At 41.8% G+C, this 22,307-nt stretch overlaps 1 protein-coding gene across 9 annotated transcripts in view; it reads right to left on the reverse strand.

The window, feature by feature from the left end:
- SPAG9 (sperm associated antigen 9) overlaps positions 1-21,966 on the reverse strand; it is a 144,640-nt gene extending 122,674 nt beyond the window's left edge. For 4 of the 9 annotated variants that reach the window (XM_047759108.1, XM_047759107.1, XM_047759106.1 and 1 more), the window contains exon 1: positions 21,477-21,963. In XM_047759108.1, coding sequence (XP_047615064.1) covers positions 21,477-21,779 — 303 coding nt within the window. In that variant the 5' untranslated portion in view covers positions 21,780-21,963. Of the gene's footprint in view, positions 1-21,476 lie in introns of all 9 variants that reach the window. The other 5 variants (XR_007132007.1, XR_007132008.1, XM_047759111.1 and 2 more) reach the window with 3 other exon arrangements.
- Between the last annotated feature and the right edge of the window lie 341 nt (positions 21,967-22,307).

Consider the following 22,307-nt stretch of genomic DNA (forward strand, 5'->3'; position numbering starts at 1 on the left):
AAACAGTTATCAACATAACATGGTAAGTACTACAATGGAAGCAAGTGTAAGGGGCAATAGAAAGATAAATAAGTAACGATTTAGCAGATTTATGCTTCAGTAAGAGAAGCGGAGTTCCTGCCGTGGTGCAGTGGGTTAAGAACCCAACTATAATGGACCAAGTAGCTTCAGAGGCACAGAGCAGTGGGTTAAAGGATCAGGTGTTGCTTAGCATTGGTGTAGGTGGCATCAGTGGCTCAGATTCAATCCCTGGCCGAGCAACTTCCATGTGCCACGAGAGCGACCATTAAAAAATAAATAAATAAAAATAAAAACCAAAAAATAAAAAGATAAAAAACAAAAAATAAATAAAGAGAAGCCATTTCAGCTGACTCCAAAAGAGAGTTTATCCAAAAAAGTGGGGTAGACACACTCCAGGCAAAGGTAACAGCACATGCAAAGGCATAGAAGCATCAAGATCATGGTATGCCCAAGAAAATAAGATAGATCAGCATTGGCATTTCAGTAAATGATGCAAAGGGTAAACCATTAGCCAAAGAATAAATTGGGACTCTCTCCTCTGATTCACAAAGGGAGTAAGTGGGCAAAGCAAGATTCCATTCATCCACCCACTCTTTCAACACACAAGTTTTTTTTTCCTTGCTTTTTTTAGGGTTGCACTCATGGCATATGGAGGTTCCCAGGCTAGGGGTTGAATCGGAGCAATAGCTGCTGTCCTACACCACAGCTCCCAGCAACACCAGATCCTTAACCCTGAGCGAGGCCAGGGATCGAACCTGCAATCTCATGGTTCCTAGTCGGATTCATTTCCACTGGGCCACAACAGGAACTCCTCAACACACAACTTGAGTTGAATTAGTCTAAGTATTCCCATGTGCTGGGAATGTAGTAGATTACAAAACCCACCAAGTCCCTAGGCTCCATTCCTTGAAATGTGGCAGAAGAAAACAGACATCAGTCATGCGTAACTGACAGAGATTGATCTGCAGAAGATGAGTAATACAACAATTGCCTAATTTGAGGTTAACACTGATAAGGGATGACTGTGTCACTACTACCTAAGTGAACCCAACAAGAGGTAACAACACAACCTTGGTTTCAATTCAGTCTCAGGTTTGTATAGGATAGATTCTTGTAAGACTTTCTGAAATGAGGAATTAACACTTCAAACTTTGAATACTAAATGAGACTTTAAAAAATCACATAGTTCAAGTCCACACACAATGCAACCACACTGTGCTCCCAAGTGACAAAAGAAATGGTACAAGAAATCAGAAAGTGAATAAAGGGGAACTAATATGACTCAGGGAAGACATTCCTGAGACATTTAAACTGAAACCTGCATGATAAAAAAAAAAAAAGTTTATATCAAGTAAAGAGCAAAATGTTTATCAAGCTGAAAGAAGCCAAGGAAGTCCAGAATGGCCAAGTTCAGAGATACAGAGAGAACGGCCTGAGATAAGGATGGAACATAGACAAGGAACAAAACATACATGGCCTTATAAGATACTGGATCACATTAGGATGCTGAACTCCATCTGAGCGAATATAGAAATGGGCTGTGTTGAGAAGGGAACAAGACCCTTTGAAGGAAGACCAAAGGTTACTGCAGCAACTTAAACTAGAGATGAACATGGAAGAAAGAACAAATCCGACTCCATATCATTATTTTTTTTTTTTTTTGCTTTTTGCTTTTTAGGGCTGCAACCACGGCATACGGAGGTTCCCAGGCTAGGGGTCAAATCACAGCTACAACTGCCCAGCCTACACCACAGCCACAGCAACACAGGATCCAAGCCAAATCTGTGACCTACACCACAGCTCACGGCAATGCCGAAACCTTAACCCAATGAGTGAGGAGCCTGCAGCCTCATGGTTCCTAGTCTGATTTGTTTTTACTGCGCCACGATGGGAATTCCCTGACTCCATAGTAGATCTGCTTCTTTTACTTTAACCTTTGTAGAACTTATGGTATACATAGTGACCTATCTCAGGGAACCCCGCTCCCATGCTCAAATGTTAAATTAAAATGTCTTTGTGCAGCTCACAGGGAACATCCTGACATAGCCCATCTGTAAATGGCTTCAGGAAAGAAAAAATTAATATATCTCCTCAAGTCTGGTTGAAAGCAGGAGATATTTGCAACAATTTATGACCTGTATTGTCTGTTTCACAAAACTGTTGTTTCTTATATTAACAAATATGTGACTGAGCCTCTGATAATACAGAGTTTTCCATATGAGATCAATAACTAATAGTGTAACTCTGGATATGGGAAGAAGCAATAAGGAGGGAATATCCTCCCGGAGTGTAAGAGACTAGTAAGATAGGTGGGCCAGAGACTTTTGGCTACCAGGCCTAGTCCAGTAATAGCACACTGAGTGGCCTATAAAATGAAATCTTTGCCAGACCTGGAAATAAACATTCCTAGCACTGGGCAAAATGGTCACGAAATGCCCCCAAAACCAAGGCTAAATTTATGACCATGAAGGGGACCTGCAAACTAAAAATTGGCACTTGCCATCTGCCTTTACAAGGAAGAGGTCAACAACACTGTAGTCACTGACCTTCAATACCCCTTGAAGGGAATTCAGGGTAGAAATAAGGAATGAGGCACTCTGCTCTGGGAAAAAACTGACAGAACAGGCCCTCAAAATTAGGTATCTTCAGAAGATTTGATGAGCTCAAATTCTTGCATGTTCTTCTATCTAGAAAAACAACTACTTTGGCCACTGGGGAGAGAACTACATTTGGAAGTAAAAACAGAGTAGCTAGGTCAGACTTGGATGCCACCAACAATTCTCAAAACAGTATTTGGTGATGAAATTCAGCAGAACCCTGGGGGTACCCCTGTCAAAATTATGATTAACCTCCTTAACTGAATATTCCTTTTCTTGTCCAACACTTGTTCTCAAGACCGAGGCGTATCAAAGAAAAGGGGGCCTGCCGTCAATTAATCTTTGACAAAGGAGCGAAGAATATAAAATGGGAAAAAAACAGTCTTTTCAGCAAGTACTGCTGGGAAAACTGGACAGCTGCATGCAAATCAATGAAACTGGAACACACCCTCACACCATGCACAAAAATAAACTCAAAAAGGCTGAAAGACTTAAATATAAGACAAGACACCCTCAAACTCCTAGAAGAGATCATAGGCAAAAAAGTCTCTGACATTAACTTACAAATGTTTTCTCAGGTCAGTTTCCCAAGGGAACAGAAATAAAAGCAAAAATAAACCAATGGAACCTAATCAAACTGACAAGCTTTTGCACAACAAAGGAAACTATAAAAAAAGACAACTTGGAGTTCCCGTCGTGGCGCAGTGGTTAACGAATCTGACTAGGAACCATGAGGTTGCGGGTTCGGTCCCTGCCCTTGCTCAGTGGGTTAAGGATCCGGCATTGCCGTGAGCTGTGGTGTAGGTTGCAGATGCGGCTCGGATCCCGCGTTGCTGTGGCTCTGGTGTAGGCCGGTGGCTACAGCTCCGATTCAACCCCTAGCCTGGGAACCTCCATATGCCTCGGGAGCGGCTCAAGAAATAACAACAACAACAACAACAACAAAGACAAAAGACAAAAAAAAAAAAAAAAGACAACTTACAGAATGGGAGAAAATAGTTTCAAATGATGCAACTGACAAGGGCTTAATCTCTAAAATACACAAACAACTTATACAACTCAACAGCAAAAAGCCAACAACCCAACAGAAAAATGGGCAAAAGACCTAAATAGGCATTTCTTGAAAGAAGATATACAGATGGCCAACAAACACATGAAAAAAATGCTCAACATCACTGATTATTACAGAAATGCAAATCGAAACTATTATGAGGGGAGTTCCCATTGTGGCACAGTAGAAACAGATCTGACTAGGAACCTTGAGGTTTCGGGTTCGATCCCTGGCCTTGCTTAGTGGGTTAAGGATCCAGCATTGCTGTAAGCTATGGTGTAGTCACAGACACATTTCAGATCTGGCGTTGCTATGGCTGTGATGTAGGCCAGCAACTGTAGCTCCAATTCAACCCCTAGCCTGGGAACCTCCATTTGCCTCAGATGTGGCCCTAAAAAGCAAAAAAAAAAAACTCACAAATAACAAATGCTGGAGAGGGTGTGGAGAAAAGGGAACCCTCCTACACTGTTAGTGAGAATGTAAATTGGTACAACCACTAAGGAAAACAGTATGAAGGTACCTCAGAAAACTAAATATAAAACTACCACATGACCCAGCAATCCCACTCTTGGGTGTATAAACGGACAAAACCTTCCTTGAAATAGACACATGCACCCATATGTTCATGTAGCATTATTCACAATATCCATCAACAGATGAATGGTTTAAGAAGATGTGGTATATATACACAGTGGAATACTACTCAGCCAAAAAAAGAACAAAATGCCATTTGCAGCAACATGAATGGAACTAGACTCTCATACTAAGTGAAATAAGTCAGAAAGAGAAAAAAAATACCATATGATATCACTTATATCTGGAATTTAATATACGGCACAAATGAACCTTTCCACAGAAAAGAAAATCATGGACTTAGACAACATACTTGTGGTTGCCAAGGGGGAAGGGGAGGGAGTGGGATGGACTGGTAATTTGGGGTTAATAGATGCAGACTATTGCCTTTGGAATGGATAAGCAATGAGATCCTGCTATACTGCAGGGAATTATATCTAGTTACTTATGATGGCAGATAATAGGAGAAAAAAGAATGTATATATGTATGTGTGACTCGGTCACCTTGCTATACAGTAGAAAACTGATAGAACACTGTAAACCAGCTATAATGGAAACTATAAAAATCATTTAAAATTAAAAAAAAGAAAGAAAGAAAAGAGGGGAGGAGTCCTCTGGTGGCCTAGCAAGATAAGGATCCAAAATCACCATTGTGACACAGGTTTGATCCCTGGCCCAGGAACTTCCACATGTCACAGGTATGGCCAAAAAAAAAAAAGAAAAGAAAAAAGAAAAGTATGGGATTGTAACTGAGCAGAACCCTATGGGGCCTTCCAGGGACAGGCCCTTCCTTCACATTCTGCTTTAGTTCCCCTCTGAAGTATCTGACACACATTTCCTGAGTTGCTTTACAAATGCACCAAGACACAGGTTCAATTCCCTGGCCCCACACAGTGGATTAAAGGACCCAGCACTGCTGCAGTGGCGGTGTAGGTGCCAAATGAGGCTCAGATCTGACCCCTAGCCAAGGAACTCTATATGCTGCAGGGGAGCCAGAAAAGAAAAAGTCCTTATAAAAATGTATGCATTCCCTGACTTCAGACTATACTACAAAGCAACAGTCATCAAAACCATATGGTAGTGGCACAAAGACAGAAATCTAGATCAGTGGAACAGGATAGAAAGCCCGGAATTAAACCCACACACCTACAGCCAACTAATCTATGACAAAGGAGGCAAGAATATACAATGGAGAAAAGACAGCCTGTTCAATAAGTCATTCTGGGAAAACTGGACAGCCACATGTAAAAGAATGAAATTAGAACACTCCCTAATACCATACACAAAAATAAACTCAAAATGGATTAGAGACCTAGATATAAGACCAAATACTATAAAACTCTTAGAGGAAAATATAGGCCAAACACTCTCCAATATAAATGACAGCAACATCTTCTCAGATCCATGTCTTAGAGTAATGACAGTAAAAACAAAAATAAACAAATGGGACCTAATTAAACTTAAAAGTTTCTGCACAGCAAAGGAAACCTTAAACAAAATGAAAAGACGACCCACAGAATGGGAGAAAATTTTGCAAATGAATCAACTGACAAGGGAGTCATCTCCAAAATGTATAAAAACCTTCTGCAGCTCCATACCAAAAAAAAACAAACAACCCCATCAAAAAATGGGCAGAAGATTTAAACGGACAATTCTCCAAAGAAGACATAGAGATGGCCAAAACACACATGAAAAGATGTGCAACATCACTCATCATTAGAGAAATGCAAATCAAAACCACTATGAGGTACCACCTTACACTGGCCAGAATAGCCATCATCAAAAAGTCTACAAACAATAAGTGCTGGAGAGGGTATGGAGAAAAAGGAACGCTATTATACTGTTGGTGGGATTGTAAATTGGTGCAACCACTGTGGAAAACAGTATGGAGAGTCCTCAGAAAACTAAAAACAGAACTACCATTTGATGCAGCAATCCCCCTCCTGGGCATCTATCCAGAGAAACCCATGACTCGAAAAGACACATGTACTCCGATGTTCATTGCAGCACTATTTTCAATAGCCAAGACATGGAAACAACCTAAATGTCCATTGACAGAGGAGTGGATCAAGATGTGGTACATATACACAATGGAATATTACTCAGTCATTAAAAGGAACGAAATACCGGCATTTTTAGCAACATGGGTGGACCTAGGAATTATCAGGCTAAGTGAAGTCAGCCATACAATGAGACACCAACATCAAATGCTTTCATTGACATGTGGAATCTGAAAAAAGGACAGAATGAACTTCTTTGCAGAACAGATACTGACTCAACAGACTTGGAAAAACGTATGGTTTCCAAAGGAAAGTTTGGGGGGTAGGGGGATGCACTGGGGTTGTGAGATGGAAAGCCTATAAAATTGGATTGTGATGATCATTGTACAACTATAAAAAAAAAAAATCCTAAGGTAATATATTTTTAAAATTTGTATTGAAATAAAGTTGACTTACAATGTTGAAAAAAATGTATGCAAAGTGTTACTTTTATCATGCTTTAAGAGCTTTGATATATAACCTTATATATAATGTGATCCTACTTTTATACACTGATAAACTGGAAGAATAAGTAGATAGGAAAAAGAAAAGCTTTGGAGGCATATATTAAAATGACTGTTTATCAGTGGTGAAATTTAGGATGACTACCTTTTTTAATAGCCTTATTTTTTTATTTTAATGTATTTTATTTATCCCAGTATATCCAAAATGAAAAATGATCCATGAGACATTCTGCATTTTTTGCTACTAAGTCCTCAGAGGTGGATGTGTATTTTACACCTAAAGCACATCTCCATTTGCAAGAACCACCTTTCACAAGCTCAGAGCTGCATGTTAACAGCCTTATTCTTAAGTAGTCTAAAGCTGCTAGGGTTTTCTCTTTTTTTTACTATAAACATGGATTATTTACACATTTTAAAATAATATAGAAGGAAATGCAATCTACAAGCCTACACCTCTTCAACAGAAGCATTTCATACTAGAAAAGCTTGACATATCAAGCATTAATATTACCATTTATCTAACCAAAAATGGCTATGAGCATTTTTCTAAATGTAGTTAACCAAAAAAAAACACAAACCCTGAAATAGCGATACTGAGGGAGAGGAAAATCAATGTGAAAGGATAATTCCCCTTTTTTAAAATTATATACATTCATGCTACACACCATGACAGTATATTAGATCTGTTAAAGGTAAAAGCTAAAATACAGGAGTGAGGTATTTCAGAAGTAGGATATAGAAGTTTGGATCCATTCCAAAAAGCCCATAGAAAGACTATACAAAACAGATTTAATCTGATAGACTTAACTCGTTCCTATATCTTTGGTTTGTTTGTTTTGGCCACACGCAGGGCATGCAAAAGTTTCCAGGCCAGGGATCCAACTCCAGCCACAACAGTGACAACACCAAGTCCTAACTGGGAACTCCATTCTTTCCTATATCTTAAAGGGATTTCTAACAAATAGTTCTCAATATAACCGAAAGGTTTTCATTTATTACTACAAAAAGTGTTGGGACAACACAGTAAAAGCCCACCAATGGGTATGTATTATAAATACATCTTCAGTAGATAGCCCTTATCCCTCTCAACAGCTAATTGGCCAGCAACAAATATAACTCAGACATAACTCTCCTGGGAGACAACTAGACACAGTTTAAAAAAAAAAAAAAAAAAAAAAAGCAGTAGACAATACAGATTCATGTCAGGACCTAAAAAGAACAAGCTTTGTGATGAAGCAAAATGCTTTCAAGTCCAGATGGCTTTTAGGGGCTCTTTTGCCCCACTGTTAGGAAGAAAAACAAATGTATACTTTGAAAAGGCAAGCTCCTTAAGTGTAAAAACAAAGTCTCTAGAGATTGTTGCTTACTAGAGAAAGATGCCAAGAGACAAACAAAAGCAACAAAAACAAACACAATCTTTAAAAGAGTAACTGTTATTACAACATTGTAAATCAACTATAATAAAGCTTTTAAAAATAGAAAAAATAAATAGTAACTGTGACTACAGTAGTTGTCTAAAGAAGTACCATGAATAAAAGCCTGGCTTGGAGTTCCCATCATGGCGAAGTGGAAATGAATCCCAACTACGAACCATGAAGTTGAGGGATCGATCCCTGGCCTTGCTCGGTAGGTTGAGGATATGGCGTTGCCGTGACCTGTGGTATAGGTCGCAGACAAGGCTTGGATCCTGTTTTGCTGTGGCTGTGGTATAGACCAGCGGCTACAGCTCCAATTCAACTCCTAGCCTGGGAACTTCCATATGCCCCAGGTGTGGCCCTAAAAAAAAATTTTTAAACTTTTGTGTTTCAAAGGACATCATCATGAAAGTAAAGACAACCCACAGAATGGGAGAAAACATTAGCAAATCATTTATCGTATAAGACCATTTATATATATTCAGCCTTAAAAAGGAAAGAAATTATGGTACATGCTACAAAATGGCTGAAACCTGGAAACATGCTAAGTGAAACAGAATAGACATAAAAGGGCAAATACTATATGATTCCATTTCTATGAGATTCCTAGGACAAATTCATTCAGACAGAAACAGGATAGTGGTTTCCGGGAGCTAGGATGAGGGAAATTGGAAGTATTCTTCTATGGGTAAGGGGTCTCAGTTTGAGATGATGAGGCTGTACAACAATATGAATGTATTTAGTACCTGAACTGTACACTTAAAAACTGTTTAGGGAGTTCTCTTATCTGGTAAAATACAGAGAAGCCATGAGTTCCCTTATGACACAGCAGCGTAAGGATCTGGCATTGTCATTGTTGCAGCTCAGGTCACTGCCATGGCACAGGTTCAATCCCTGGCCTGGGAATTCCAAACGCCACGGGCATGGCCAAAAAAACTGTTTAAATTGATAAATTTTTATGTATATTTTATTACAATAGTTTTTGTTTGTTTGTTTGTTTGTTTTTGGTCTTTTTACGGCCACACCTGCGGCACATGGAGGTTCCCAGGCTAGGGGTCTAATCAGAGCTACAGCTGCTGGCCTACACCAGAGCCACAGCAACGCGGGATCCGAGCCGCATCTGCAACCTACACCACAGCTCACGGCAACGCCGGATCCTTAACCCACTGAGCAAGGCCAGGGATCAAACCTGCAACCTCATGGTTCCTAGTCAGATTTGTTTCCACTGTGCCATGACAGGAACTCCATAGTACAATAGAAATTTTTAAGGAAAAAAACGTGGCAACTACATAAAGTTAAATTTTCACAAAAAGAAAAAAATCAAGTCTATTTATTTATTTATTTAGTCTTTTAGGGCCGCACACATGACATATGGAGGTTTCCAGGCTAGGGGTCGAATCGGAGCTGTAGCCTCTGGCCTATGCCAGAACCACAGCAATGCGCAATCTGAGCCACATCTGCAGACCTACACCACAGCTCAAGGGAATGCCAGATCCATAACCCACTGAGCAAGGCCAGGGATCGAACCTGAGTTCTCATGGATGCTAGTCAGGTTCATTAACCACTGAGCCACGAGGGGAACTCAAGTTAGTCTATTTAGAACAAATGCAGTTTGTTGGGGAAATGAAAATTTCAATGTCAACAATATTATCAGTAGATTATTATTACTAAGAAATGGAATATTTTTATAATCATATTTTTAAGAAAAACTGAAGCACCAAGACATTTTTGTCATAGTTTCTAGAATTTCATAATACCAACCTCCTTAAAATGAAGGATATCAAATAAAATCTAACTTTTTGTTGGTAAGAATCATCATTCTGAATTACTGTGAATCACAATTATAAACCACACTACATTAAAGTGTGTAACATCAACTTTGACAACACAGTCCTTTACTCTCTGATTAGCTATTCAACCTCAACTCTTGCCACTCACCTATGCAACAGAACAAGAGTGTATTTTTTAAAGACATATGGAAAACTAATATTTATGACAAATATATTTTTAAAATTATTATGTGTTGTTGTTCTCTGAATACAGCACACACTTTCAAATCTCCCGTACTTTGATTCAGTGACACATAACCCAGTGAAATGCCACTTTGTCTCTGTGAACCCATCTACGGGTTGACTTAGGCTTTCAGCACTTTGTACACACAGTACTTGTATTTTGGGGTTTTTTTTTTTCCTTTTCTAGGGCCGCACCCGTGGCATATGGAGGTTCCCAGGCTGGGGTCTAATCGGAGCTGCAGCTGCTGGCCTACACCACAGCCACAGCAACTCAGGATCCGAGCAGCGTCTGTGACCTACATCACAGCTCACAGCAATGCCAGATCCTTAACCCACTGAGAAAGGCCAGGGATCAAACCCACAGCCTCATGGTTCCTACCTAGTCAGATTCATTAACCACTGCACCACTACGGGAACTCCTAGAAGATGCTTTTAATCAATATAGATTTCAATGCCTAAGATATAAATGTTTACTACTCTTCAGGATGAACTTTTCTTCTAAAAAATCAGTGTTGTCTTACTAACCATTTATTTGTTACTACAGGGTACTACTGTTGTATTCTAATTAGAAATGTCTACCAGGAGTTCCCGTCGTGGCGCAGAGGAAACAAATCTGACTAGAATCCATGATGCAGGTTCGATCCCTGGCCTTGCTCAGTGGGTTAAGGATCCAGTGTTGCTGTGGCTGTGGTATAGGCCAGCAGCTACAGCTCCAATTTGACCCCTAGCCTGGGAACCTCCATATGCTGTGGGTGGGCCCTAAAAAGCAAAAAACAAACAAACAAAATATTGGAGCATCATGGTGCTAACATGATTTTCGAGATCACCTAGCCCTATATTTGCAAATGTAGAAATAATCCCTTCATTACTCTGACAATAGTTCTAATGATCTTAACATTTCAATTTTTCAGATGTCTAAATATTTACAGAATATCTACTATGTATAAAACAATGTAGGTTAAGTATCTACAATAACTATACTCAGGAGTAGTCACCTTTTCATATATGCCTAACTCAAAGGACTTACTGAAGAACCGTTTTGGAAGTTTTAGCATAACTTGGCACCAACAGTAAGAACAATAACTTGAACGCACAAAAAAGAATTTTAAATAGCCAGGCTTTGAAATCTGAACTTTAGCATACTTAACTATCCATCCAACCAACCAACAAATATCTAATACCTACCACATCACAGTAGTTTAGTGGGGGGATTAAAGCAAAAGGTTAGCTGGATATAACACTGAAAGTTCTACAAAAGGGGAAGGACAGTATGCTATGGGAAGATATTAAATCCATACTTGGGTATCATAAAAGGCATTCCAGAATTGACACCTGAAAAATGAATAATGGTAGCCAGGAAACAGAAGAGAAAGAGTGCCAACAGAGAGGAAGCTTTTAAGAAGACCTGGAGGGAATACTTTTTGCATAACAAACTCAAGGGGTTCAGTATGGTTCTAAAAAGAGAAGATTAGTCTGGTAAAATATAGAGCACCCAGGAGTTACCTTGTGGTGCAGTGAGTTAAGGATATAGCCTTGTCACGGCAGTGGCTCATGTCACTGCTGCGGTGTGGGTGTGATCCCTGGCTTGGGAACATCCACATGCTATAGCCATAGCCAAAATATATACATATAAAGAAAGCAGCCAAATTATAAATCTTCATATGTTAGGAACTTTAGTGATTTCAACAACTTTAGACAGAGCAACTAATGGCTTTTAAGTGTGGAAATTATATGATCAGATTTCCATTTTGGAGAGATCTGGATAGTGTGATGGGCAGTTTATATAGTGGCAATACTGGAAATAGACAGATTAGGTATGGGACAGTTTCAGTTATCCATTTATTCAGAAATAGTCAATGGTGGAGTTCCCGTCGTGGCGCAGTGGTTAACGAATCCGACTAGGAACCATGAAGTTGCGGGTTCGGTCCCTGCCCTTGCTCAGTGGGTTGACGATCCGGCGTTGCCATGAGCTGTGGTGTAGGTTGCAGACACGGCTCGGATCCCGCGTTGCTGTGGCTCTGGCGTAGGCCGGTGGCTACAGCTCCGATTCGACCCCTAGCCTGGGAACCTCCATATGCCGCGGGAGCGGCCCAAGAAATAGCAACAACAACAACAACAACAACACAAAAAACCAAAAAAAAAAAGAAATAGTCAATGGTACTTCCTATATGCCAGACCTGGTATTGAGTGTGCATGAAAAAAGTTCCAGCTCCTCAGAGTAGTGAAAATGATTTTCAGAGTAGTAAAAATGGATCTGAAGAGTAAAGAGATTCCAGTTACATTTAAAAGTTGAACCAGCTATAATGGAAAAAAATAAAAATCATTAAAAAATTTTTTTAAATGTAAAAAAATAAAAGCTGGTAACAGGGAGTTCCCTGTGTGGCCCAGCAGAAATGAATCCAACTAGTATCCATGAGGATGTGGGTTCCACCCCTGGCCTCAATCAGTGGGTCAGGGGTCCAGCAATCCCTGAGCTGTGGTAGAGGTCACAGATGAGGCTTGGATCCCAAACCGCTGTGGCTGTGGTGTAGGCCGGCAGCTGTAGCTCTTATATTCGACCCCTAGGCTGGGAACTTCCAAATGCTGCAGGTGTAGCCCTAAAAAGCAAAAAAAAAAAAAAAAGAAAGAAAGAAAGAAAGAAAACAGGGAGTTCCCATTGTGGCTCAGCAGTAACCAATCCAACTAGCATCCATGAGGACATGGGTTTGATCCCTTGTTCCAATGAGTTAAGGATCTGGCATTGCAGTGAGCTATGGTGTGGGTTGCAGATGAAGACGCTCGGATCCTCCATTGCTATGGCTGTGGCGTAAGCTGGCAGCTATAGTTCTGATTCAACCCCTAGCCTGGGAATTTCCATAGGCTGTGGCTACAGTCCTAAAAAGACAAAAAAATAAATAAATAAATAAAAAATGAAAGTTGATGGAGTTCCCATCATGGCTCAATTGTTAACCTGACTAGTATCCATGAGGATGCCGGTTCAATCCCTGGCCTTGCTCAGTGGGTTAAGGATCCAACGTTGCCATGAGCTGTGGTGTAGGTCGCAGAAGCAGCTTGGATCCCGAGTTGCTGTGGCGGTGGTGTAGGCGGGCAGCTACAGCTCTGATTGAACCCCTAGCCTGGGAACCACCATATGCCACGGGTGCGGCCCTAAAAAGACAAAGAAAGAAAGAAAGTTGAAAACAAAGAAGGTAGCAATGGAGATGAAAGGGACAGAACAATTAAGAATGGTGACCAGGATTTCCTGCAACGGTACAGTGAGTTAATAATCTAGCTTGTCTCGCTGGCAGTGCTGGTTCAATCCCCAGCCCAGCACAGTGGGTTAAGGATCCAGCACTGCTAAAGCTGTGCTGCAGGTTGCAGCTGCAGCTCAGATTAGATCCCTGGCCCTGGGAACTTCCACATGCCACAAGGAAGGAAGGAAGGAAAGCAAGCAAGCAAGCAAGCAAGCAAGCAAAGAGAAGGAACCTGTCCAGGTAGATGGTGGTATCCCTCATGAAGACTGGGAAAAGATGATGATCAAGCTTAGGAGATAAGTTCAGTTTTGGACATCTCAGGAGATATCTGTATCCAATAAACAACAGTAATAGGGATTTAAAATTCCAAAGAGAAATCTGGCTTTAAAAGGCTGTTCTTGAGGGAGGGAAGAGGGAGTGGGATGGACTGGGAGTTTGGAGTTAGTAGATGCAAACTATTACATTTAGAATGGATAGACAGGTCCTAATGTATAGCACAGGGAACTATATCCAACTTCCCATAATAAACCCTGATGGAAAAGAACATAAAAAAGGCACAGTTTGGGCCATGGTACAATGGATTAAGAATTCAGCTGCAGCGGCTTGGGTCCATGCAAAGATGTGAGTTTGATTCCCTAGCCTGGTGCATCAGGTTAAAGGATCCAGCAGAAACCTGCAGCTCAGATTCAGTCCCATGGGAACTTCCATATGCCACAGATTCAGCCATAAAATTAAAAACAAAAAAATTTTTAAATAATATATATTATGTATAATTGAGTCAAGACACTTTGCTGTTTAGCAGAAATTGGCACAACACTGTAAATCAACTATACTTTAGTAAAAGTTAACTTTAAAAATGAATAAATTTTTAAAAATAGGCTGTTCTTAGTAGGCTATTCGTTCCATGAGGTAAGAATCTTGTCTATTTTACTCACCACTGTATTCCCCAAAAACACAGGAAGAGGCACATAGTTGGCACTCAGTAAGTATCAGTTAAATGAATGATACACATTTTGGGAGTTCCCGTCATGGCGCAGAAGGCAAATCTGACTGGGAACCATGAGGATGCAGGTTTGATCCCTGGCCTCGCTCAGTGGGTTAAGGATCTGGCGTTGCCGTGAGTTGTGGTGTAGGTGGTAGACACGGCTTGGATCTGGCGTTGCTGTGGCTGTGGTGGAGGCCGGGATTAGACCCCTAGCCTGGAAACCTCCATGTGCCCCAGGTGCGGCCCTGAAAAGACAAAACAAAACAAAAAAAAACAGATAGACATTTTGGAATAGTCAACAAATGGTAAGTAATCCCATCAGAAAGGATAACATGAGATAGGCAGAGGATCTTAGAGCACCAAGGAATACCAAAACTAATGTAAGAGAAATCCACAGAGTAGTAAAATAAGAGGAAAACCAAGAGATTACAAAGTCAAGAGAAACAACGTTTCTTTCTCTTTTTTTTTTGGTCTTTTGGCCATTTCTTGGGCCGCTCCCGCAGCATGTGGAGGTTCCCAGGCTACGGGTTGAATCGGAGCTGTAGCCCCCAGCCTACGCCACAGCCACAGCAATGCAGGATCCAAACCGCATCTGTGACCTACACCACAGCTCACGGCAACACCGGATCCTTAACCCATTGAGCAAGGCGAGAGATGGAACCCGCAACCCCATGGTTCCTAGTCAGATTCGTTAACCACTGAGCCACGACGGGAACTCCAAAACAATGTTTCTTAAGGAGTGACTAAAAACGTCAAACGCTGGAGTTCCCATTGGGGCTCAGAGGTAATGAACCTGACTACTAGCCATGAGGATGCATGTTCACCGGCAGCTGCAGCTCCAATTTGACCCCTAGCCTAAGAACTTCTATATGCCACAGGTACGGCCCAAAAAAAGAAAAAAGAGTCAAACGTTGCTGAGAGGTCAACTATGAGAAGGAATAAAACAGAAAATAGAAAAAAATGAATTTATGAGAGCTACTTACTTTTGGGTATTTTCAGGAATCTGAGTAAAAGAAACTCTATTATGCCTAAAGTTTCATATCTAAATAATTACTCTTGTGAAATGAATTATTTCCTACATGGGCAGCTTACCCTTTTTTGGGCCATACCCATGGCTTACAGAAGTTCCTGGGCCAGGGATCAAACCCCCGCCACAGCAGTGACAATGCCAGATCCTTAACTCACTGCAACACCAGGGAACTTCAGTTTACCCTTTTATAAACTTGTTTGTCCAACCTCATGAGCCTACCTCTTTACTCTTCATCACATCACCTTCCTTTTTTTTGCTTTTTAGGGCCACATCTGCAGAATATGGAGGTTCTCAGGCTAGGGGTCGAATCAGAGCTACAGCTGCAGGCCTACATCACAGCTCACAGCAATGCTGGATCCTTAACCAGGGATCGAACCCACAACGTCATGGTTCCTAGTCGGATTCATTAACCACTGAGCCATGACGGGAGCTCCAACACATCACCTTTTTTATTTCCTGTGTAACATCTATCACAACCTGTAAATAACTGGTTTGTTTATTCTTTAATACAATATAAACTCTAAGAAAGCAAGGGCTACCTTCCTTGTCTGTTTTGTTTATGGCCACATTCCCAGAGTCTAAAACAGTTTCTGGCTCAATAAATAGTTCTTTCTGATTATTCATGTGTCCTGTTTGTCTTTCTATCTACCAATAGGAATTAATATGGAAGAACTGGAAGATTTTCCTCCCAACCCTTAAAAAGTACCTCCAAGGAGTTCCCCTGGTGGCTCAGAGATGCTGCCAATCCCACTGCACCACAGGGGGAACTCCCAAATTAGTGTTTTTAAGTTCCTAATAATAAATAATTCTGCATCCTCAACATAAATAATGCCCTATTATATTGATTAATACGTAAGTTTCCATGGTTCAGTTCAAACATTTTTGGCTAAACTATCCCAAATAACTACACGCCAGAATTCCTAAGTGAATTTCATAGGTTGCTTTCAAACTAATAACTAAATATCACCAACCAAATTTTCTAAATGTACAGAATTTACACACATACATTTCTGGGTGTTTTGTTTGTTTTTTTAGGGCTGCACCCTTGGAAGAGGTTCCCAGGCTAGGGGTTGAATCGGACCTACAGCTGCCAACCAATGCCACAGCTATAGCAACACAAGATCAGAACCGCCTCTGCAACCTACACCACAGCTCATGGCAATGTCAGACCCTCAACCCGGTGAGCAAGGACAGGGTTCGAACCTGTGTCCTCATGGATACTAGTCAGATTCATTTCCACTGAGCCATGACAGGAACTCCTCCTTCACTTTTTTAAAGTGTTTGAAAACTTTATGTCAAATGTTAACATCCAGTAGACTAGCAGTTTGTTCTCCTGTACCAACAGATCATCTGTGCACATATATAAACTACCTTTCCCCTACTGTCCCACTATAGTGGAATAAAACCTACCTAATGGCAAAGTGAAATTTCTTACAATTATGGCTAAAAATCTGAACAACCATCATAATTACTAATTTAATTAACAACTGTGCTAAAGATACAAAATAAACTTAATGTTGAAGCAAATACGGAATTTCCACTTTTAACATCCCAAGTCTTCAACAGCCACCATAAGTAAATATAAGTAAAATATACAAAATTACTCTTCACTCCAGTCATATTTTCCTTTTTAAAGTGTTTATTAAAGAGATGAACTTGCATTGTAAATTATTTTGCAAATGAATCAAAACTTTCTTAACACTCTTGATTAAAATATTCTTATGAATGAGAACTATAACATTAACACCACAGCCACAGCAATGCCAGATCTGAGCCATATCTGTGACCTACACCACAGCTCACAGCAACACTGGATCCTTAACCTACTGAGCGGTGCCAGCGATCGAACCCACATTCTCATAGATAACCCACTGGGCCACATTAGGAACTCCCCCTGCCCATAAATCTTATCACTTATTCCCATGTTCATCTGCTTCCAAAGAAAAATCTCATTAAAGTCTTCATACAATCAATTGTGTTACTGCTTTTAAGTGCTAATTAATTAGAAAATTCTCAGTAATCTCTCTAACCTCTGTATTTAATCACCCCGTTTTTTTAGATAAAAAGCCACAGAAAAGCAGTCATAAAATGACATGACAAAGATATTCTCCCTTCAACCCATTCTCTTCATATATGCCTCCAAAATCAAAAACGATGAAGAGGGAACACTGTCATTTTTATGTACAAGCTTCCTGCACCCAATAATGCTAAATAAACTCTAACTTTAAATACTTAAGAAAAAGGTTAACTTATTTGTCTACTTTAGAGAAGTTTTCCCTTTTTTTTTTTTTTTTTTTTTTTTTGCTTTTTAGGGCAACATCCCCAGCATATTGGAGGTTCCCAGGCTAGGGGTACAATTGAAGCTACAGCTGCTGGCCTACACCAGAGCCACAGCAACGCGGGATCCAAGCCGCATCTACAACCTACACCATAGCTCACGGCAATGCCAGATCCTTAACCCACTGAGTGAAGCCAGGGATGGAACCAGCAACCTCATGGTTCCTGGTTGGATTCGTTTCTGCTGCTCCATGACAGGAACTCCATAAGTTTTCTTTTTTAAACGATTCAAAACAAATCATGTCTATTTTAAAAGAATCAGAACTTACACAAACAAAAACAAAAAACATTAACGTATTCTTCCCAAGAACATCTCTCTCCAGATGTTTTTTAAAATCACCGATTTACAGATAAATTTTCCATAGACTCACAAGGCTTACTCTGGGTAAAGTAGACATGAAAAGTCTAGCTGAAGAAGTGAAATATAAGCTGAGCTAAAAGTGAGGAACTAGCTAGGGTGAAGTTCTGAGGAAGAAGCATTCTAGGTCAAGGAAACAGCACTGGCAAAGATATCAGACAGGACTTGGTTGAGGAATGGAAAAAAAATATAAATGGCTGAAGCAGGGAGCCCAAAGGCCAAAATGGTGAGCAATAAAATGACAGATTTCTCCATTAGCATTTGAAACTGCTCACAAATCTATCTCAACTCAGCCCTCCTTCAGGCTGTTTATATTTACAGACTCACAAAACCAGCAGGCTAATTTTACACAAAAATTTCAAATAGGAGTTCCTGCTGTGAGGCGATGGGCATCTTGTGGAGTGCTGGGACACTGGTTCCATCCCCAGCCCAGCAAAGTGGGTTCAGGATCCATCATTGCAGCAGCTGTGGCTTAGGTCGCAACTGCATCTCTGATCTTACCCCTGGCCCAGGAACTCCACATGCCGCAGGGACACCAAAAAAAGGAAAAAAAGTTTTTTTCAGATAAAATAAATAAAAAAGCAGAACGTATGCAAATTAAGTAATGTCACTATAATAAATATTAAATTTCTGATTCCTTGTGAGAATTCACACCTCCTAAAACATCCTCATCATTAAAACATCCTCCTAAATTTGCACAAAGGTGCTTAGAATTTACTTTACATTTTCTGATGATGGACAATTTCCATGCTTTCAAATACTCTAGCAGTCAATACCTAGGCATTTTTGCTATAAAAGCAGACTCTCAGTCTCTGTATTAAAGGCCACAAACAAAGCACTCACAGAAAATTAAACACAGAATTCACTTCTGCATATCAGCCAGAGAGACTGAATTTCTGAGCACTGGATAAAAAACTTGTTTTATGATCTCCAGTGAAAATTGATAACAGGATAATTTTATGTTTGTGGCCTGGAAGTTGGCTTATCTAGCATTTCATCAATGTTTTCTATTCTCAGGTCATGAACCTTTGCCCAAAGGTTTCATTATAGAGGATTTATAGATGTATTTGAAAAAGCACAAATTATAAATAAAGTCTTTGGATAATCTATTTTTATTCTTTTTTAAGCCATGCCCATGGCATGTGGCAGTTCCTGGGCCAGGGATGGAATACATGCCAGAGTAGTGACCATAGCTGCTACAGTGACACCACCAGATCCTTAATCTGCTGCACCACAAGGAACTCCAGGATAATCTTCTTTTTAAGTCATTTACTTAATTTTTTCTTTTTTTTACTACTCAATGAGTTTATTACATTTATAGTCGTACAATGATCATCACAATCCAGTTTTATAGGATTTCCATCCCACAACCCCATAAGTCTTTTACTTAAGAAATTAATATATAGTCCACAGTCTAGCAGCTCAGTCAGTTTATCCTCTGATTCCGCAACCTGTAGCAAATGGTTTTCCTGGCACGTGTGACCCTGGCATTTTGCCCATGTTTACATGAACTGACAGGAGTTTAAAGCTGAAGGGATGGAATTCCCATCGTGGTGCAGCAGAAACAAATCCGGACTAGGAACCATGAGGTTTCGAGTTCAATCCCTGGCTTCTCTCAGTAGGTCAAGTATCTGGTGTTGCTGTGAGCTGTGGTGTAGGTCACAGGCACGGCTCGGATCTGGCGTGGCTGTGGCTGTGGCTTAGGCCGGCAGCTACAGCTCTGATTAGACCCCTAGCCTTGGAACCTCCATATGCTGCGGGTACAACCCTAAAAAGACAAAAGAAAAAAAAAAGGCTGAAGGAATCCATTTCTTTTATCTGTGGTCACAGGTCATGCTGGGCCTGCTCCTCACCTGTGTGTTTATTTGGTTAATTCCACTGTCTTTCCATGTACATCCACACACTGGCAAGGGCCTGTCTGAGCATGAAGATTATAGCATGTCATCTCATGAGGAGTATATGAACTCTGCCATAAACAGTGCTAATAAATTACTGGAAATTGTGATTCTATCCTTAGATTGTTTTTCAACAGCTTCTTCCCTATATACTTTGAAATGCTCCTGAAATAAAGCCAATTTTCCTTGGCAAATTCAATGGCAATCCTGTGAGACAAATGGATCACAAAATCAGAACTAAAAATCATCATACAAACCTAAGAAAAAAGAAAAAAACTAGCTGACCTGGTACAAAGGCGTTATGTGACAAAAAGTCTACATGGTTGTACTATTTAGTGTTAGGAAATTAGCTACTAAACAGATCTCACATCCTTAAAGTTTTTCAAATATTTCTGAAAATATTTTGTTGTCTTTCATTTCTTCAAGTCATTCTCTCAATAATTATTTAGCTTCCTTCAATTACCATGTATTTAGCCAGTTGTGCTAGATGCTCAGGAAACAAGGATGAATTAACTTCATCTGCATTAACTACTAAGTTCCAGAGAAATAACGCCAACACAGCCTGAAAGCTAAAATGCTTAGACTGTCTCAAGACGTCAAAGACGTATCACTGGCAGTCCAGAAATCCAAAAGGTTCACAAGATGAGGGCACTGGGGTCACACCGCTGAGGCGCAAAAGTTAGAAGTCAGCCAAGTGCACCTGTAAACTGCAGTCTATGAAAAGGGTTGCCAGATGTCATCTACACCTCCAACCCTCCTCCCACCGCGCTCCCATCCTCTTTATCAGAGTTTTTAAAGGGAACTGTCCAAGGTTACCACCTGACAGGAAGGAATACTTTGATGTGGGCTACCAATAAAATAAAAATGCACACTCTCTATATTTAGAGTATTGCTATACAACATCTAAGGGTTGACAAAGTGTCAACCATGGTACATAAAACAAAACAAAACAAAACAAAAAAACCCTCCTTCTCAACAGGGTTAAAACGTCAATAAGAAACTGACCGAAAGAGGGAGATCTCTAACTTCCCAAAACAGCAACCCCCAGGAAAGGTACTGGAATCAGCGGAAGTTACTGAGGACAGAAGTGTTTAAATGCCCCCCTTCCCCAGCCCACGGTAAAAGTTTGATTCGCCGTCTATCTCACACGGTGGTCGGAAACTTCCCTAAACAACAGGCAAGCGGACACCCTAAACTCCTCTCTCAGCCAACCCGAGGTGCCCTCAAGCCAGGCTCTGGCTTCCTCCCCCATCTCACCCTCTTCTGGACACTCTCTAGCCTGCCTCAGGGTCCAAACCCGGCCGGTGGTTCCGCGACCTCACGGCCTCCGGGCTCAGTCAGGTGGGCCTCGGCCTCAGGCCCGCCCCCAGGAGACCTGCGCGGCGCTCCTCTCCTCCCGGGACAGACCCGTGACCCCGGCCCGCCCTCAGGCCCAGCCCTCGCCCTCCCCGCCGGCCGGCCCTCACCTCCTCAGCGTGCTTGCGCAGCGCCTTCTCTCGCTCGTACTGGGTGATAAGCTGCTCGTTGTCGTCCCGCAGCAGCTCCAGCTCCACCTGGTGCTCCTGATCCTGCGCGAACACCGAGTCCAGGTTCTCCAGCACGGCCACCACCAGTGGCATCAGCTCCTTGACCACCTCCTCGTCGTAGCGCCCGATGAGCCTCTCGAACTCGCGGTAGATGGAGCCGGCCAGGCCGGACACCCTCTCAGACATCACGGCCCCGGAACCACCGGGCTCCTCCTGGTACACCACACCGTCCTCCAGCTCCATGGTTGCGGGCGGGCGGCCTGCCTGCCCGGGGCGTCACCGGCTGAAGGAGCGACTCGGGCCCGTACGGGACGGGCCGCTGGAGCTAGGGCTGGGGCTGGGCCCGGCGGGGTGGGGGCCGGGGCCGTAGGAGGGGAGGGGTGAGGCGAGCGCACTCAGCCCAACCGCCGCTGCACCAACTGCCGGGGCGGCCGGGCCGCGCGCGCCACACGTCACTCGTGGGGCGGTACCCGCGCGGCGTCGGCCTGTAGGGCGGGGCCCCGCGGGGGGCCGGGCGAGGCCGGGGGCGGGGCCGAATGCGTCACTATGCGCCGGCGGAGGCGGCGTGGCGTCAACACTCGGCGCCGCGCGACGTTGGTACGCCAATGGGAAAGTCTGCGAGAGAGGATGGCGAGAACTGCTGCCCCGGGCGGGGTTTGCCGGGCAAGTCCCAGAGGAAAGGGAGGGGTTCTGGAAGAGTGACTCGCAGTCCAGAGTTAGCATAGCTAACATTTTATTACTTTTTGCAGCTCACAGAGGGTTTTCTCGTTT

Source organism: Phacochoerus africanus, chromosome 14 (genome assembly GCF_016906955.1).
Source record: "Phacochoerus africanus isolate WHEZ1 chromosome 14, ROS_Pafr_v1, whole genome shotgun sequence".
NCBI lineage: Eukaryota > Metazoa > Chordata > Mammalia > Artiodactyla > Suidae > Phacochoerus > Phacochoerus africanus.